Raw genomic sequence first — 17,774 nt, forward strand, 5'->3', positions numbered from 1 at the left:
TAGTAATCATATATCTCAGCACAGACAATAAAGTTTCTGTGTAGATATGCATTATCAGGATCATAAACAACAAAACAGCCCAATAATTTTAAATTATTTTCAGGTGTGTCACTTTGGTTATATTACAGAAAAGCCACTGATACAAAAATAAAGGCTGAAAAAAATCCACTATACCTTGTTAGCAGCTACAAGCACCTTCTCAAGAAACCGTAGCCATTCAAAGATAAAAACTGGTCGCTTTGCTTCAGTGATCTGAGCCAAAGCCTCTTCATTTAATAGCAAACTATGAGCAAGTTCCATAGCTGGTTAAATTCTTTTTGTACTGTAATTTCCCTTGTTTCCTGTTATACAAATAAACAGAAAAACAAAGAACAGTAGATTTAAAACATCCCACTTGATAATAGCCTTAAAATGCATTTGAACTGGTTTATCTATTATTTTTATAGAACATATTTCATTAATTCAATCACCTACATATCTGCTACAAAGAATAGATTTGATAAATCTCTATCAAAGAGAGTGAATGAGCATTGATAACAAGGTGACTGATATGTATGCACACATGTATGTATGCGTGTATGTGTATAGGTCAGTTAAAGCCCTAGAAATATTTATTTATTTATCTGATTCACTTTTGGCACTGCCCGACTCCAAAATGATTTTTGAGCTGTTTATATTATTTCATGACAACTTGGTTAGCATTTTTGTGGCTTAGATGTTACTTGAATCCATCCCATTTAGTTCATTCATGGATCCTTGTATTGCGCAACCCGCTGCCCCAAATGGATTAATTCAGTAACCACATCAATTATGTTGTTTGATTGCAACAAATTGTTTGGAGTATAAGGGTGTTGATGGAAGTGTAAAATCAATTCCAAAGTATAATCAGGAAATCTGTTTTCACTTAGTTCTATCTATGAATTTTAGAAATCTGTAGTATTTTATTAATTCCAAAAAATACATATTTGTTGGAAGATTCAGATCCTATAAATGAGTATATTTTTTTTTTAAATGTACTCTCAAATGTTACAATTTTCAGTGTAAACAAGAAAAAATCAATGTGACATAAAAACAGGAAAAACAATATTCTAATAAGCAAATATATCTTAAAGAAAAAAACCTCTTTTATTACATGCAAATTTGACACAGAATACTCTTAAAGCTTTTATAGGCAAGTAAGAATACATGTATGCAAGGTTGAATTACAAAATATGCTTTGACTACAAGGGCTCAGCCAGTTAATGCCAGCTATTATCCAGGCAAAGAACACCCTTCTTCTGAATCTATATAGAGGCTGTTCAACTTTTTAATTTAAAACTTTGCACTAATTTAAAGTAAGTTTACTACTTTACTAATTTAAATAAATACTATCACCAGCTAGCTCAAATTTAATGTTAATTTGAAATGGCAGTAAAACATGCATTACAAGACAATACATTGAAAACTGTAAATTCCGGCACAATTTATTTATTTATTTCATCATATTTATATAGCCACCCATTTCACAAAATGCGACTCTGGGCAGCATGCAATTAAAAATGAGGTCCAAATAATCTGCTTCATCCAGAGTCCTCTGAAGCTGCTGCGCAACCACCTTCTCAACCACCAATGACAGGGGGCTGGGATTTTCTCTGGCTTTTTACTGCTGGTAGAGGCACCCTCACAAACCCAGGTTTGATGTTGTATAATGTGGGAAACAGTTCCATGCTGGAGTCCCTAAACCCCACTCAGTGGCTGGGTCCATATGATATACTGAAACACCAAGCAGCCAGACATATTTTATCTAACCATACCATAGCTTATGGTTCAGTGTATCATGCATCCCCAGAAAATACTATGGATTGAGCAAATTGATTATGGATAGTTTTTATACATTTGTGTATTGGTTTTTAACTTGTTTTATTGGATTGTGTTTACCTGTTGTGAGCCACCCAGAGTCGCTTAGATGAGATGGGCAGCCATACAGATTGAATAAGTAATAATAATAATAAACCAGTCATAATGTATCCACAGGTAAGCATGTTGCGCAAATATGGCTTATCACAAAGGGGGTCCCATCCAGGCCTCAACCATGGGACATATGCTTTGCATCCTAGGGTCACCATCTCTGGGCTGCCAAAACCCAAACCGCAACAAGGAGACACAGGAAACCGCACCTCCTTTCTGCCATCTAGCGGTCGCCGGAGTTTTGCAACCCAGATCGTAGACCTGTCCCGAGACGGCGGTTCGAAGAGCAACCCTAGAAAAGGACCTTTAAGAGGCCGCTGTCAGTTGGACAGAAGGTCCGAGCTTCCCGGGCCCTCCTCACGCCTGCCATCCACCCAGGAAAAAGCAGCCAAAGGGACCACGGACACCACCTCTGGTGGCGGTGCTTGAGGCCGAAACATCCCCCGCAAGCCCGCGCTGAGCCCGAGGTGGACCGGCTCCCACCTGGAGAGGCTGACGTGGTCCTGCTTCTTTTTCGGGGTTCCGTCAGCCCTCCCACCCCTTCCCCCTCCGGCTCTTCCCCGACGAGTGCGAGACCCGCGTCTCCCTGACCGACCTTTCCCGACTACTCATCCCACCTCAGGCAGCGGCGACATCCGACCCGACAGAGCCCGAACGTTGCCACTGCTTACGGCCCCGGCCCGGCCCGTCTCGTCCTCACAACCAGCTGAAGCAGCGCCGGCTCAGGCGCATGCGCACTCGAGACCCAGGAAGTGAGTCCACGGGGGCGCATGCGTAGCGGCGGAGCGGCTTAGAAGGTGGGGAAGCAGGAGTCAGGTAGGCTGTGTTTTTGTTACTGGTAAGGAACAGCAATCAGGAGGAGTAAATGGTTGAGCGTTGCTGCCGAGGGTTGAGTGATGGGTTAGATCAGTCAGTTATACGATAGCAGCCCAGAGTAATAAGCTGAATTAAGTGGACTAAGCTCACCCAATGAGTTTCCACGAGTGAGTAGGGCCAGAAATGCAGTTCGTAGAGCAAAAACCAATATCCTATCAGTGCACTACTTCGGCTCTCTCGTCTGCTGAAGTTCTGACTAGCTAAGAAATTAGGGTCATGGGGGAGAATCATACACAAAGATCAAATTCAGGGTTTGCCTTGCGTCTAATAAATACGGAATTTTCCTCTAGAGACCGAAGAAAAGTGCTTTTTGATGCATTTTAAAATAATCGAACTGTATTTATAGGTGGATTTATATTTGCAGGTGAAGGATTGATACAAATCATGGATGACGCAGAAGAGGATTACATGTCTGATTCCTTTATTAATATTAAGTAAGTGGGGTTTTCTCCCCTAAGGGAAAATGTTTGGCTTTGCCTAATCAGAATGCTGAAGCTGAAATGGCTTTATGAAATTTCAAATATCCATTACATGATTGAAAACTCGGGCACAATTCTTCAAGTATGCAGTTTGCTTCAAAATTCTGGCCATGTAGAACAATTCTGGGGAAGATAATTTACAGAATGAAACTGGTCACTCAAATACAACTGAACAAGCATGTATCTATTTTCTATGGGGTATTTATATTTTATCGTTTTCAGAAGGAAAATGGAAGAAAAAGGAAAAATCAGTAAGAATATTAATCACACACTATTCATTATTTCGAATCATAATTACCTGCTAGGCTTGAAGCGCTCAGTTGTCTCTTGAACCCCCAGCCCACCCCACCTTCTCAAGAATAAAAAATGGGTCAAACATTTCAGCCCACCCACTCCTCCAGCATATCCCCCTTACAGCATCTATCTGTTAACTTTAAAAATCACTGTGGCCATATTCAGGCAACATATTAAGTCTAAAATGAAGCACTAGTTTCTCTTCATACATTGTCTGTTCCACAGTCTCAGTCCAGATTCTTTATGCTGAACTGTGGTACGTAGTGAGAAGGAATGGGAACATGTAGCCATGTTGCTTGTTTTCTTTCAGCTTCATCCTATAAGATTAATTATATTTTGAATAAGCGTTATTTTTCTTACAGCAATAGCTTATCTCCTGTTCTTTCCTCATCAGGTAGACTCAAAGCAGTGCATGAAATGACCACAGGATCATCAATTATATACCTTCTCCCCCCAAAAGTTTTAAAGCACTATAAAATATACTTAAAGCAGAATAATGACTTTTTGACAGTATCTTGGACTTAGGTAACTTTTTGATTTTTTGTTTTGTTCAGCCAGGACATCAGGCCAGGAATGCCGATGTTGAGACGTGTGAAGGAAACTTTTAAAAAAGAGGAAAAACAAAAAGAAGCTAACCAGAAAAGTAGGCAAAAGAGCATAAAAGAACAAGAGAAAGAGCAACGTGAAATGGTTTTAAATGTTGCTTTGGGAAACGAAAATAAAGGCTTTGCTATGCTCCAAAAGATGGGGTACAGAAGCGGCCAGCCTCTCGGCAAAAGTGGTGAGTTTTTCCACATCCAGTTTTCAGACTGTGACTGTGCTAAGGAATCAGTTTTTACTGTGCCATAAAGAGTTGTGCTTGTACAAAATCTGCAGCTGGCAGAATAACGGAAAAGGGAATCAGAGAGATCTAGTTATTACATTTATATTCTGATTTTCCTCAACATGATACATTTTGTTCTCTCTCCCTGCTCCCAGTTTTGCTTTCTCAACAACCCTATGAAATAAATTAGACTACCCTGGAAGTTATTTGATGAGCTTTTTGTCTGAGCTGGGATATGAGCCTGGTTCTTCCCAACCCTAATCCAACCTTCTAATCTCTGTTTGCCATTGTCTCTTGATACGTTGGAGAAAAAAATAGAATTCACAGAGTGGATTCTCACTTGGAAAGATTACATAAGAGTGGAGTGTGTTTCTGAACTCCTTAGGACCGGAGATCCAGGGTGGTCTCACAGCCCAACCTGCCTCACAGGTTTATTTTTGTGGGGAAAAATTGGAGAGAATGTTGAGCTGATGGAAGACAAACAGGATATAAATCTTAAGAAATTTTTAAAAAATACGTAGAAGGGAATACAGTAAATACTACTCCTACTAATAATTTTTTAAACTTGTATGCCACCTGACTCTCAGTGACTCTGGGCAGCTCACAACAATCAAAGAAATTACAATAAAATCAATAAAAGATAAAGATAAAAGATAGCAAGCACAATGAAGCAAGGGGATCATGTTATTTTATTGACAGTGAATACATTTCTTTCTTCTGCAGGGAAGGGAATAGTGGAGCCCATTCCTCTGAATATTACTACAGGTTTGTGAAATACCTGGCCTTTTTTTGTTTTTCATTCAAATGTGGTGTTGCTCAGTCGGTCAAACAACTGCTTTGTATTTGGGGCAGGAAGAAGTGGGCTTGGCCATGAAGAAGTAAAAAAACGAAAAGCTGAGGAAAAGCTGGAAAACTACAGAAAAAAAATGAATATGAAAAAACAAGCGGAGAAGCAGACAACTGACCTCTTCAAGTAGCATGTTATTCCTTGAGCATTTTCTCTTAACTGCTGATACTCTTTGTATATATAGGCGAGGGCTGTAGCTTAACTGGACAACATGTATTTTGTGTGTTGAAGGTCCCTGGTGTAAATCCTGGCACCTCCAGGTAGGACAGGGCAAAACCTCTGGCTGGAACCCCAGAGAATTAATGCCAATTGCTGAATACCCAATTGCCCAGGAAAATATGGGAAATGAAGTCCATGTCATTTGCAGGGCACAACCTAATTGGGGGAAGCCTGATACAGGAAATGTGGAGTTAATGGACTTTTGTTCTGATTCAGAATAGTCTGTATTCCTGAGGATTCATTGTTAGAGAAGGCTAAACTATAGAGTAAGGGCAGGAAGTCTTTGGCTGTCTGGATGTTGCTAAATAAAATGTCCAAAAATCTCTCACTTTTGATCATACATCTAGGGTTTCTGGGCATTGAAGTTCAAGCAACATCAAGAGGGCCATAAATTGCTAACTCCTGTTGTAGAAAAATGGTTTCATGACTGAATAACAACTGTAGAAATGGATTCCTAAACAGGCTTGTTTTTGTTGTTTAGGACTTGTTATAAACTAAAAGAAATGATACAAGAAAAAGAATCAAACATCATTTTCTTTAAAAATGGTCACATCAAGGAGTATGAAATGTCTATACAAGTGTACTGTCCATCTGTGCAAGGCAGGCTGGCAGGGAAGGGGCACGAAGAGATGAACCTATGAGGCTCAGTTTCATCTTCCAAGTCAGCAGTTGGAGGGGAAAAGTTCATGCCCAGTGGTTTTGCCTTCTTCAGGAATGCATTTTATAATGAATTATAAAATGAATTGTTCATTTTCTCTTAGAAATTGCTGTATTCTGCTAAATACCTAGAGACCAAAATCCTTATGTTTCTCTAGCAGCCTTCCCCAGTCTGTTGCCTTTCAAATTTGTTAGGCTACAAATTCTCATAATTCTCAACCAATTTGGTTAGTAAATCTGGAGGGCATCAGATCAGGGAAAGGATGCTTTTGGGCTGCTCCCCCAGCTTTGAGCAGTAACAGTATCAACATACGGTATTGTATATTAAGGCAGCAGTTCTTCAGACAGTCCTAGATCCTGGAATTTCATAGCCCTGTTCAGGCATTCTGAATGCTAGTAAACATAACACATGAACCAGAGACAGACTTGATATGCCCCCAAGTCATATTTGTGACATCAGTGCTGCTGAGCACTGATCATCCCCACTTTCAGCACAACCTTCTAAAAGGAAAGCGCCTTCGTATAAATGCTATAAATGCAGAGACCTCTACCCATACTGGGAGTGGAGAAGCTGAGGTCTCCAACTATTCCTAGATTACAACACTCAGCAGCTCCAGCCAACATGATCACTACTGAAGTATGCTGGGACTTCCAGCTATTCCTGGAGGATCTCAGATTTCCCTCATGTCTTAACACACAACATTAGGGATGAAGGGACTTTGTTTTAGCTCACATATTGAGTTTATTAATTTCCAGAACAGGAAAAATGATCAAGTAATTCTTATCAAAATATAGTCTTCTATTAAATTTACTGATGATGGTTTTGTCATTGTCTAATTTAGAATGAGACTGAAGACTAAGCAGGAGCAACTGCAAGTAAAACGGGATCTTGAGAAAAGTCAGAAAGCCTGCCAACAATTAGATACACAGAAAGTAAGTTTAAATAAAAACCTTTATTTATGATTATGTAGAGGCTTAAGAAATCAGCGTTTATGCCATGCCTTGACCTCCCTTCTTCAACCTTCCAAATAGGTAGTGCAGAATTCAACAAACTATGGAAACATTTTACAACCCTGCTATAAATACATATCATTGCAGGTACATTTGGTATATTAATGAGTTGATTTTTTTTTTAAAAAAAAGTCTTTTAGAGTTATACAAGTGACTGCCTTGGATTCAAGCAACTTTTCTGAAAAAACTTTACTACTGCAATGTAACATATTCAAAATACCAAATCTACAATCTATGCTGTAGTGCCTTGGGCTGTGTTTTGATTTCTATTGTTTATTATTGTTAATTGAATTTATATACAACCTTTTCTATAAAAAATAATGGAGTACTTCATAGAATTAGAATCCGGTACAAGGTGTTAGAAACAATACTATAGTCACCAGTCCATAATTCCAAACATCTAGATGAAGAACAAATGTTAGGGAGTTTCATAGCAAAGACATCATAACTCAGGCTCAAATTAACCAACCTGCTGGCAGTATCAGTGGCTGTGCAAGCAAGATTTAAAGGCCTGGCTAGTGCATATGTGAAATGATTTTCCAGCAAATATTTGGGTGTCAAGCAATTTTGAGCTTTATCCAAAACACCTTGTGGTATGAGTAGTAATAGGCAGTTAGTATAGACTGTAACCCCTTCATGGATCACTGCCTTGTCGTGGCGAAGGGGCTTGCGTAACTCAGTGAAGCCATGAGCTATACCGTGCAGGGCCACCCAAGACGGACAGGTCATGACAGAGAGTTCTGACAAAATGTGGTCCACTGGAGAAGGAAATGGCAACCCACTCCAGTATCCTTGCCAAGAAAACCCCATGGACAATGTTAAAAGGCTAAAAGATATGACGCCGGAAGATGAGCCCCTCAGGTCGGAAGGTGTCCAATATGCTACTGGGGAAGAGCGGAGGGCAATTCCAAGTAGCTCCAGAAAGAGTGAAGCGGCTGGGCCAAAGCCGAAAGGACGTTCAGCTGTGGATGTATCTGGAAGCGAAAAGAAGGTCCGATGCTGTAAAGAACAATACTGTATAGGTACCTGGAATGTAAGATCTATGAACCAAGGCAAGCTGGATGTGGTCAAACATGAGATGACAAGATTGAACATCGACATCTTGGGAATCAGTGAACTGAAATGGACGGGAATGGGTGAATTTAATTCGGGTGACCATTATATCTACTACTGTGGGCAAGAAACCCTTAGAAGAAATGGAGTTGCACTCATAGTCAATAAGAGAGTGGGAAAGGCAGTAATGGGGTACAACCTCAAAAACGACAGAATGATCTCAGTGCATATCCAAGGCAAACCATTCAATATCACAGTCATCCAAGTCTATGCCCCAACCACTGATGCCGAAGAAGCTGAAGTTGACCGCTTCTATGAAGACCTACAACACCTTCTAGAACTAGCACCAAAAAGATGTCCTTTTCATCATAGGGGATTGGAATGCTAAAGTAGGAAGTCAAGGAGTGATCGGAATAACAGGCAAGTTTGGCCTTGGAGTACAAAATGAAGCAGGGCAAAGGCTAATAGAGTTCTGTCAAGAGAACAAGCTAGTCATAGCAAACACTCTTTTCCAACAACACAAGAGACGACTCTACACATGGACATCACCAGATGGTCAATACCGAAACCAGATTGATTATATACTTTGCAGCCAAAGATGGAGAAGCTCTATACAGACAGCAAAAACAAGACCAGGAGCTGACTGTGGCTCAGATCATGAGCTTCTTACTGCAAAATTTAGGCTTAAATTGAAGAATGTAGGGAAAACCACTAGACCACTCAGGTATGACTTAGATCATATTCCTTGTGAGTACACAGTGAAGGTGATGAATAGATTTAGAGGATTAGATTTGGTAGACAGAGTACCTGAAGAACTATGGATGGAGGTCCATAACACTGTACAGGAGGCAGCAACTAAAACCATCCCAAAGAAAAAGAAATGCAAGAAAGCAAAATGGCTGTCTGATGAGGCTTTACAAATAGCTGTGGAAAGAAGGAATGCGAAAAGCAAGGGTGAAAGGGAAAGATATAAGCAACTGAATGCAGATTTCCAGAGAATAGCAAGGAGAGATAAGAAGGCCTTCTTAAATGAACAACGCAAAGAAATTGAGGAAAACAATAGAATGGGGAAGACTAGAGATTTCTACAAGAAAATTGGAGATATGAAAGGAACGTTTAGTGCAAATATGGGCATGATAAAGGACAAAAAAGGCAGGGACCTAACAGAAGCAGAAGAGATTAAGAAGAGGTGGCAAGAATACACAGAAGAACTATACAAGAAAGATCTTAATGTCCCTGATGTCCACGCTGGTGTGATCACTGACCTTGAGCCAGACATCCTAGAGAGTGAAGTCAAGTGGGCCTTAGGAAGCATTGCTAACAACAAAGCTAGATGACAGTATTCCAGCTGAGTTATTTAAAATACTAAAAGATGATGGTGTTAAAGTGCTGCACTCAATATGCCAGCAAGTTTGGAAAATGCAACAGTGGCCACGGGATTGGAAAAGGTCAGTTTATGTTCCAATTCCAAAGAAGGGCAACGCCAAAGAATGCTCAAACTATCGCACAATTGCACTCATTTCACATGCTAGCAAGGTTATGCTCAAAATCCTACAAGCTAGGCTTCAGCAATACATGAACCGAGAACTACCGGATGTACAAGCTGGGTTTCGAAGAGGCAGAGGAACTAGAGATCAAATCGCCAACATTCGCTGGATCATGGAGAAAGCACGAGAGTTCCAGAAAAATATCTACTTCTGCTTCATTGACTATGCAAAAGCCTTTGATTGTGTGGATCACAACAAACTGTGGCAAATTCTTAAAGAGATGGGAGTACCAGACCACCTTACCTGTCTCCTGAGAAATCTGTATGCGGGCCAAGAAGCAACAGTTAGAACCGGTCATGGAACAACCGATTGGTTCAAAATAGGGAAAGGTGTACGACAAGGCTGTATACTGTCACCCTGCTTATTTAACCTATATGCAGAGTACATCATGAGAAATGCCAGGCTGGAAGAATCACAAGCCGGAATTAAGGTTGCAGGGAGAATCATCAACAACCTCAGATATGCGGACGATACCACCCTAATGGCAGAAAGTGAAGAAGAACTAAAGAGCCTCTTGATTAGGGTGAAAGAGGAGAGTGCAAAAGCTGGCTTGAAACTCAACATTAAAAAAACTAAGATCATGGCATCTGGACCCATCAATTCCTGGCAAATAGAAGGGGTAGAAATGGAAGCAGTAACAGACTTCATTTATTTGGGCTCCAAGATCACCGCAGACGGAGACTGCAGCCATGAAATTAAAAGACGCTTGCTCCTTGGGAGGAAAGCTATGGCAAGCCTAGATAGCATATTAAAAAGCAGAGACGTCACCTTGCCGACAAAGATCCGCATAGTCAAAGCTATGGTTTTTCCAGTAGTAATGTATGGCTGTGAGAGCTGGACCATAAAAAAGGCCGAGCACCGAAGTATTGATGCCTTTGAACTGTGGTGCTGGAGAAGACTCTTGAGAGTCCCCTGGACTGCTAGGAGGTCAAACCAGTCAATCTTAAAGGAAATCAACCCTGATTGCTCATTGGAAGGATCGATAATGAAGCTCAAGCTCAGATATTTTGGTCACCTAATGCGAAGAGAGATCTCTTTGGAGAAGACCCTGATGCTGGGAAAGATTGAAGGCAAAAGGAGAAGAGGACGGCAGAGGATGAGATGGTTAGATAGCATCACTGAAGCAATGAGCATGAAACTGAGCAAACTCAGGGAGGCAGTGAAGGACAGGAAGGTCTGGCGCAATATGGTTCATGGGGTCACGAAGAGTCGGACACGACTTAACGACTAAACAACAAATAGACTGTAAAGACTAAATGCAGCATAACTCCAGCCTTGCATATTACTTCCCAAGAAGTGGCAACCTGTAGCAACTGAAGTTTTTAGAAAGCCCTTCATTGGCATTATAGTAATCTAGACTTGAAATTAAGATATGAAGATGTAAGAGAGGGTTCACATGACCAGGTTTGGCCCAGATCTCTGAATGACTCCACCCAGGAGTTTCATATATATGTGAAAAAGCATGGGAGACGAGATGGAACTTTACATCCCCTACAGCTTAGACACTGTAGGGCTAAGCAGGCCTGCTACAGTGATACTTTGAAAGCAGAACCCACCGCATCACCATAAGAGCCATTCCAAAAGGATAATCTGGTTGATAATATAAAATAGGCCACAAGGTCCAAGAAATCAAGAGGGTTATTAATATGCAGTGTTTCTTAAAATTGCTTTCTTTGTCTTTAATATTATGATTTTTCCCATTTGGGTAGAGATTACAGCAGTCCTAAAAAATCTAATAGTGTAGAGTGGGAGTTATTGCCATGTTTTTATTTAAGGGCCTTGAATTCCCCAAAGTGGTTTGGTACTGGCTAACACCAAAGACTGAAGAAGAAGACGAAGATGAAGTGGAGGAGGAGAAGGAAGATGAACTCGAAGTAAGTACATGTTCAGATATTGTTTTAGCAATTGCCTTTGGCAGATTGGCTGGTAACACTTCACATCGTGGTACTCCATAGTGATCACCAAACCAGGTGAGGAAGTAGGTACACTGCAATAAATATAAATATTGAACAAAACAATTAAAGTAATTGCTGGCATTCTCATCACTTCTGATCCAGCATGGTTTTGCTTGAGTGGGTCTATGTATGTGTGCATCTGCACGCATATACACTGATTGATCTATGATGTGCCATGAAATCAGAGTCAACTCTTAGCGACTACATAAATTTTCTTCAAGGCAATGTGTCCCTAACCTTGTCCTTCAGATCTTCCAACAGTGCACCCATCGCCACTGTAACTGAGTCCATCCGCTTTGTTGCCGGTCATCCTCTTTTTCCTTCCTGAGTCAGAATAGTGCAAGCTATGGTATTCCTTGTGACATTTTAGTGTGCTCATTAAAAGTCAACACTGATTTGACTTTTGAGAAGTGAAAGCTGGACTTGAAGAAGAGGAATTGTTTAGGAAGAGTATTGATGGCTTTGAACTTTGATGTTGGAGAAGGCTCTTGAGAATACCGTGGACAGCCAGTAAAACAAACAAATGGATCATTGAACAAATCAACCCAGAGTTCTCACTCAAGGCACAAATGACCAGGCTCAAATTATTCTATTTTGGAGACATTATGCGAAGGCCTAGCTCTCTGGAAAAGGCTCTAATGCTTGGAAAGGTGGAAGGAAAGATAAGAAGAGGAAGAGCAACAGCAAGGTGGGTGAATTCAGTTATAGTGGCGATGGGAGACTGTTAGGAGACATGAAACAACAAGTTAGGGAGAGATCATCATGGGAAAAATCTATGTGGTCACTAGAAAATGACTTGATGACATATAATCAATTACATATGATGTATGTTTTTGATTTATTAAGTGCCATCAAATCAGTGTTGACTTTTAATGACCACATTGATAGAGTCTTTCATGCATGTTTCTACATGCTAATAAATAAGACACATAAAAGCTACCTCAGAATTTCTTCCAGTAATAAGAAGAAATAAGTAGGAAGTAGTAAGAGTAATTAAGAGTCCTATTACAGTCATTGTAATAGGAGCAGCAAAAGAAGGTGGAAGCTAAAAATTCTAATATAGCAAATACAACCTTTCATTGCTAAATCTATGATTACACATGCCTTTCTCAGATTGTTTGATATATTCAATGGTATTTAAAGATATACTTGTTGGTGCTTTTTCAGGAATCAGAAAAGTTAACCATTTTAACAACTTATTTAAGAGAAGAGTATCTCTATTGCATCTGGTGTGGAACAGCCTACCAAGGTAAACTTAAATCTTTTTTTTAAAAAAAAACCCAAACAACTTAATTCAACGTTTATTTTTTTACTTTAAAATGAATGTTGTTTCTTTGGTCCATTGCTGAATGCACAGGTAACATTGTAATTGCAGTAACTGAAATTCAGGGTATGAAACAGCTGTTGATCATTGAGAATATATCATTTGCTATGAGACCAATCATATATGGAATAGAAATCTAAGCTAAGCCAGAAAATCCAATAGATTTCACATACACATCTCTTTATATTTTGGAAGATATAGAAATAACTTTTTAAGAAACTTTTAAAAAATTACATTCTGTGGAATTTACTTATTTGTTCCTAATCCATTATGATTGCATTCCTTTTTTTATTACTTGCAAGAGAAAATAGAGTTTTCCTTCAAAAATTTGATTTTCTTGTCAAGTTTCAGGATGTTTACTATAGCAGTGGATTTTTTATATAAAAAAGGAAGTCCTAATTATCCCACCATGTATTTCAGTAAGCTGTTATGTTCACTGTGTGCAAAACATTGATATCTCAAAATGTTTCCATCTTGAAAAGCGTTTTGAGGTCCAAACAAAAACGTCTCTGTTGTATATGGTTTTTAATGGCCTAGTATGGTTGGTTTTGTGATGGTGTGAGCCAGCAAAAGGAGAGAGAAAAAGAAGAAGCTCAGTTCTAGCATTGAAGTGCAGATGTATTGTCACAAGGACTGATGAGCTGATCTTGCTGCTAGCCAGGACTGCTGTGGGGCAGAGATAGACAGCATTCCCATTGGCCCAGCCTTGTATGTAGGTGTTGCTGGGGGATATGCTGCTGGTCTAACCCAAAATTGGAGAGAGGAGAGGAAAGAAAACAAGGGAAGAAACAAGGAGAGAGAAATACAAAGACTCTTCTAGAAGGGAGTGGCTGGAGAGAAAAGTTGCATGAGTGTGCAGAGTAGTGGTTGGATCCCAGGTTGGTGAGGGAGAAGAAAAGTAAACTGGTTGCTCCCCTGGAGGAAGAGAAGCAAAGTCCCAGAGAGACGGCATCTTCATCCAAGGTGCAAGACGGGAAGGAGGGAGACTGCTGTCTTTGGCAAAGCCCTAGTCTCTGGGGAAGGACTGAGCAGAAGCCTCTGAGAGAGGTTCTTCCCCCAATGGAGGAGACACAGATGATGATCAGCTGAGCAGATCCAAGGAAAGGAGATGAGCGCTGCTGAGTACAATTATTTATAAATCCAACACATTCCTTATTTTTATTCTCTCTTGATAATCCCAAAAATGGGAGAGGGAGTGGAGGAGGAAGAAATTAAGCATTTAGGAGAATTAGAGGGGAATAGTCTCTGATAGGGAGAAACCAAAACCCTGTAAAAGCTGGGATCTTGTTGTAAATACCTATTGTAAATACTTTTGCTGTAAATCATAAAGGAGAAGCATAAAAACCTCCACTCACTATCTCAATTTCTCTGTATCAATTGCCACCCTTGGAAACCTAAATACCCCTCCAGTTCTAAAAGAACCCAGTCACACTGTGACAGTCTCCTAAGGGTTTTGTTTTGAGGTCAGAATAAACCTAGCTGTGCTGTTGTGACTTGGAATAAAATTTGGCAATTTTAAGCAGTATCATCCTGTGTGTTCCAGGCATAGAAAACAAGCTTGGAACTGCCCATTTCAGAGTATTCAGAGCTTGAAATTGGAATACAGTCAACTCAGAACATTTCAGATGGGCTATTTGCTTTAAGCTTGAAACGAAATACATTTTCCATTTCAAACCTCTAATCTAGTATGTATGTTGCTTGTTGTAAACCTTTGCAAATTTCTTTTTTTCTATTTTGCAGATCAAGAAGATCTATCTTCAAATTGCCCTGGGAGCACATATATGGATCATGAATAATTCTATAAAAATTCCAAACAGTAGCAAAATTCTGTAATCTCAGTGAAGAGCAGAGATGTGGATGCTACTGCATATTTTTCATTGAGCAAATTGGTCATTTTTCACTGCTTCTTGAGCTCTTCCATGTTTGGATATAAAATGGGTTTTCTACAACTCTATTTAAAAATTCTTTGGAATAGGAACTGTAATTTGTTGTTATTTTTCCAAGTTATTTATTCTTTTTTAAATCCTGCTGTTTATTTCTGAAAAACAAAATTAAAATGTAACATGACTGACTCTAGACTCTGCAGATTTGATAAATGCATGTTCTGGTCTCAACAAAATAAAATTTCAAGAAACCCTAAAATAATGAATTCAGCAGTTGGGAGATAATCCTGTATAGGTTCACAATAAAACTGTGAACATGGGATTTCATGAGGGGTTCATATGAAATGATCTATCAGCCAGCACACACAAAACCTCATGCTTTTTTTCCCCTTCTTTTTTAAGTTTCTTAGCTTTTTAAGCCAAAGTTATTATGCAACACTGAGTTAATGTATAGAAATACAGCTGCGATTTATTTGCTTCATGCACCATCATTGCTGGGTTAGTCATTGATTTGTGTTTAGCTTAAGCTTGTGGTAATCTTTGTGAGCAGCTTTTCTACAAACCCTTCCTTATGGTTAAAAATAGGAATTACCTGGCTGGCAGCATGATGCTGTCTTCAGCCCTTGGGGCTCCTCTGTGCCAGTAGACATGTCTCATGATGGATGGTTTTGGCCATCCATCTTATTTCTTCAGTGATCTTTTCCAGACAAAACTCACAAATACTTCAGAAGTCTTATCCCAAGGTTCTTTGGAACAAAATGACCTTCAGCAGCCAGCGAAACAAGTACTCAGGCTTTAACTAGTTCATACAATTAAATTTGGCTACAAATCCACATTGGACATTCTTCCAAGTTGCCATTTTCCCAACCAAGAGATTTTTCAAAAGGAGATGGAAATTTTCATTGAGATTCAGGGGACTACCAGAAATATTTGTACAGTTTCATCTGTTAAATACTTATTATAGTCTAGCTCAGCCTTTCTCAAACTTTTTACTCTGGAGGAACCCTTGAAATAATTTTTAGGACTTGGGGAACCCCTGCATAAAAATTTCAGCAAAACCGTGCCTAAAATTGTGTATCTACAGCTCAGGGTTCATTGGCATGATCAGTAAGTTGTAGATATAATAATCCACTAATAATTGTCAATGCTTTTGAGCAGATAATATTTTTCTGTAGATCTGTTTATTTTGGCCAACTTGTTAGCCTTTCCTTTTGGTTTGATTCCCCCTCCACCGCAAAGGATATAATTCCTAATGTAAGTCAGTACTGTGGGTAGAGGAAACTTCAGTTTTTCCTTTTAAAAAAATTCCTGCTTGATTTCTTCTTTACTTTATCCAAGGACGCCTAAATCTTTTACTCTACAAGATGTTAATGAGGAAGGGTTATGTCCAAGAGTAGTTTTTTTCTCTATTTAAAACTAATATTTTACCACACCTTCCCTAATTCTTGAAAAAAAAAAAACAGGTTAGCTTAGGTACCTTTCTTGAAATTAATATTTCTTTCCCTTTCATACATTTTAAAAAACCTAAGGCAAACATAATTTCTATTAAAAAAACAAGCTTGAAACAAAATGTTCAGAAAGTTTGTTTGTTTACAATCACAATGTCTCACAGATCCTCTAGCCACTTCTTGCAGAACCCTGGGGTTGAGACCAATTGAGAAATGCTGGTTTAGCTTTTCCAGACATCTTTTTCCATAGATTTTTTTTCTTTGTTTTCTTTTGCACAGGCTAGATAAATTACACAATTTACATTATTTTCATGTGTAAAAGCCACTGAGTTTCATTGCCTCTAGTGAAACCCAGAGGGGTTGATTTCTTTCTACTCCCTGAATGTACTCCAAATCTGCATACAAATATAGAGTGATCATGAGGAGAGTTTGGGGAAGGGATAGTTACAAGGAAAAAAGTGTTCTAGTGTATGAGTATTTCACTTTTGTGGCACTAGTTTCCATCCCCACAACTGTAAGCACAATTTTCTACAGGTCTTTTAATTTTAATAAAGACCTGAGGTTAACGTAAGTGGTGTTTTCCAGAGAGGTGGTGTTTCCAATTCATATCCAAGACAAATGAATGTCAACTCTTAAAATTTGTGAATACTTTTGAATGTTCAATATTACTGCATAAATAAGACCCAAATTGTGATCTGTTTTCCACACAAGTCCTAAAACTAGATAAAGGGAATACAATTAAAGAAATGAGTCAAAAAACATTACACTTGTTCACTGATTTAGAGGAAAATAATCCAAAGCTATATATTGGTGTGTGGCAAAAGTATTTGAACCTCTAGAATTATCCGTTCATTTGACAGGGACATTAGAGTCAGGTGTTTCAATCAATAGGATGATAATCAGGTGTGAGGGTAGGAGGTCCTGTCTTATTTAAAGAACAGAATTCTGGATCTCCACTATCAGTCTGATCTTCACAACACAGGTATGTGGAAGTGTGTCATGGCTCAAAGAAAGGAAATATTGAAAATTCAAAAGGGTTCACAAACTTTTAAGCACCACTGTATATATAGGTTGTGTTCACATAACGTGGTAGAACATAGCTAAATTACAATGGCAAAATTCAGTAAGTATGCAAGCTGATGCATTCTGGACCAGCTGTAATTTTGAAGTAATCTTTTAAGGGCAACCCCATGTAAATTACACTGGGTGTTAACAGAGGTATGAGTGGCTGTAGCTGGGCCCTCCTGTCCCAGATACAGTGGCAATTGGTACACCAACTGAAGCTGGGTGTGGACTCCTCTAGTCATGACTTCCACCTGCTGTTCAGGCAGGAGCCATGAGCCCAGAAGGACTTGATGGGTTCATTTTCTTCTCAAGTCATAGCATATGTTAATACAATTTTGGGAAAAAC

The 17,774-nt window shown here is 39.3% G+C and overlaps 2 protein-coding genes across 5 annotated transcripts in view; one reads left to right on the forward strand and one right to left on the reverse strand.

The window, feature by feature from the left end:
- The window catches only part of HEATR5B (HEAT repeat containing 5B), a 58,041-nt gene extending 55,368 nt beyond the window's left edge, over window positions 1-2,673 (reverse strand). For 3 of the 4 annotated variants that reach the window (XM_088144645.1, XM_088144635.1, XM_088144654.1), the window contains exons 1-2: window positions 2,565-2,673; window positions 175-341 (exon numbers count right to left, since the gene is read on the reverse strand). In XM_088144645.1, coding sequence (XP_088000771.1) covers window positions 175-300 — 126 coding nt within the window. In that variant the 5' untranslated portion in view covers window positions 301-341; window positions 2,565-2,673. Of the gene's footprint in view, window positions 1-174; window positions 342-2,542 lie in introns of all 4 variants that reach the window. The other variant, XM_088144638.1, reaches the window with a different exon arrangement.
- Window positions 2,674-2,709: 36 nt separating this feature from the next.
- On the forward strand, window positions 2,710-15,103 carry GPATCH11 (G-patch domain containing 11). The gene is made up of 9 exons (XM_088144682.1): window positions 2,710-2,763; window positions 3,188-3,257; window positions 4,151-4,377; window positions 5,143-5,184; window positions 5,272-5,392; window positions 6,985-7,075; window positions 11,529-11,627; window positions 12,876-12,957; window positions 14,773-15,103. The coding sequence occupies exons 2-9, from the start codon at window positions 3,208-3,210 to the stop codon at window positions 14,826-14,828; spliced, it is 768 nt and encodes a 255-aa protein (XP_088000808.1). The 5' UTR covers window positions 2,710-2,763; window positions 3,188-3,207; the 3' UTR covers window positions 14,829-15,103.
- The last annotated feature ends 2,671 nt before the right edge of the window (window positions 15,104-17,774 follow it).

The sequence above is a fragment of the Python bivittatus genome, unplaced genomic scaffold (genome assembly GCF_059951505.1).
Source record: "Python bivittatus isolate LINGU-HERP-01145 unplaced genomic scaffold, Pbiv_v1 ctg000020_np1212, whole genome shotgun sequence".
NCBI classification, from domain to species: Eukaryota; Metazoa; Chordata; class Lepidosauria; order Squamata; family Pythonidae; genus Python; species Python bivittatus.

What these genes read in the sequence shown, in the direction of transcription:
- GPATCH11 (XM_088144682.1), top strand. Translation starts at nt 3,208, where the DNA reads ATGGATGACGCAGAAGAGGATTACATGTCTGATTCCTTTATTAATATT. An exon ending in CCAGCCTCTCGGCAAAAGTG is followed by an intron (nt 4,378 to 5,142) that starts GTGAGTTTTTCC and finishes TTTCTTCTGCAG; the next exon opens with GGAAGGGAATAGTGGAGCCC. An exon ending in CAGACAACTGACCTCTTCAA is followed by an intron (nt 5,393 to 6,984) that starts GTAGCATGTTAT and finishes TGTCTAATTTAG; the next exon opens with AATGAGACTGAAGACTAAGC.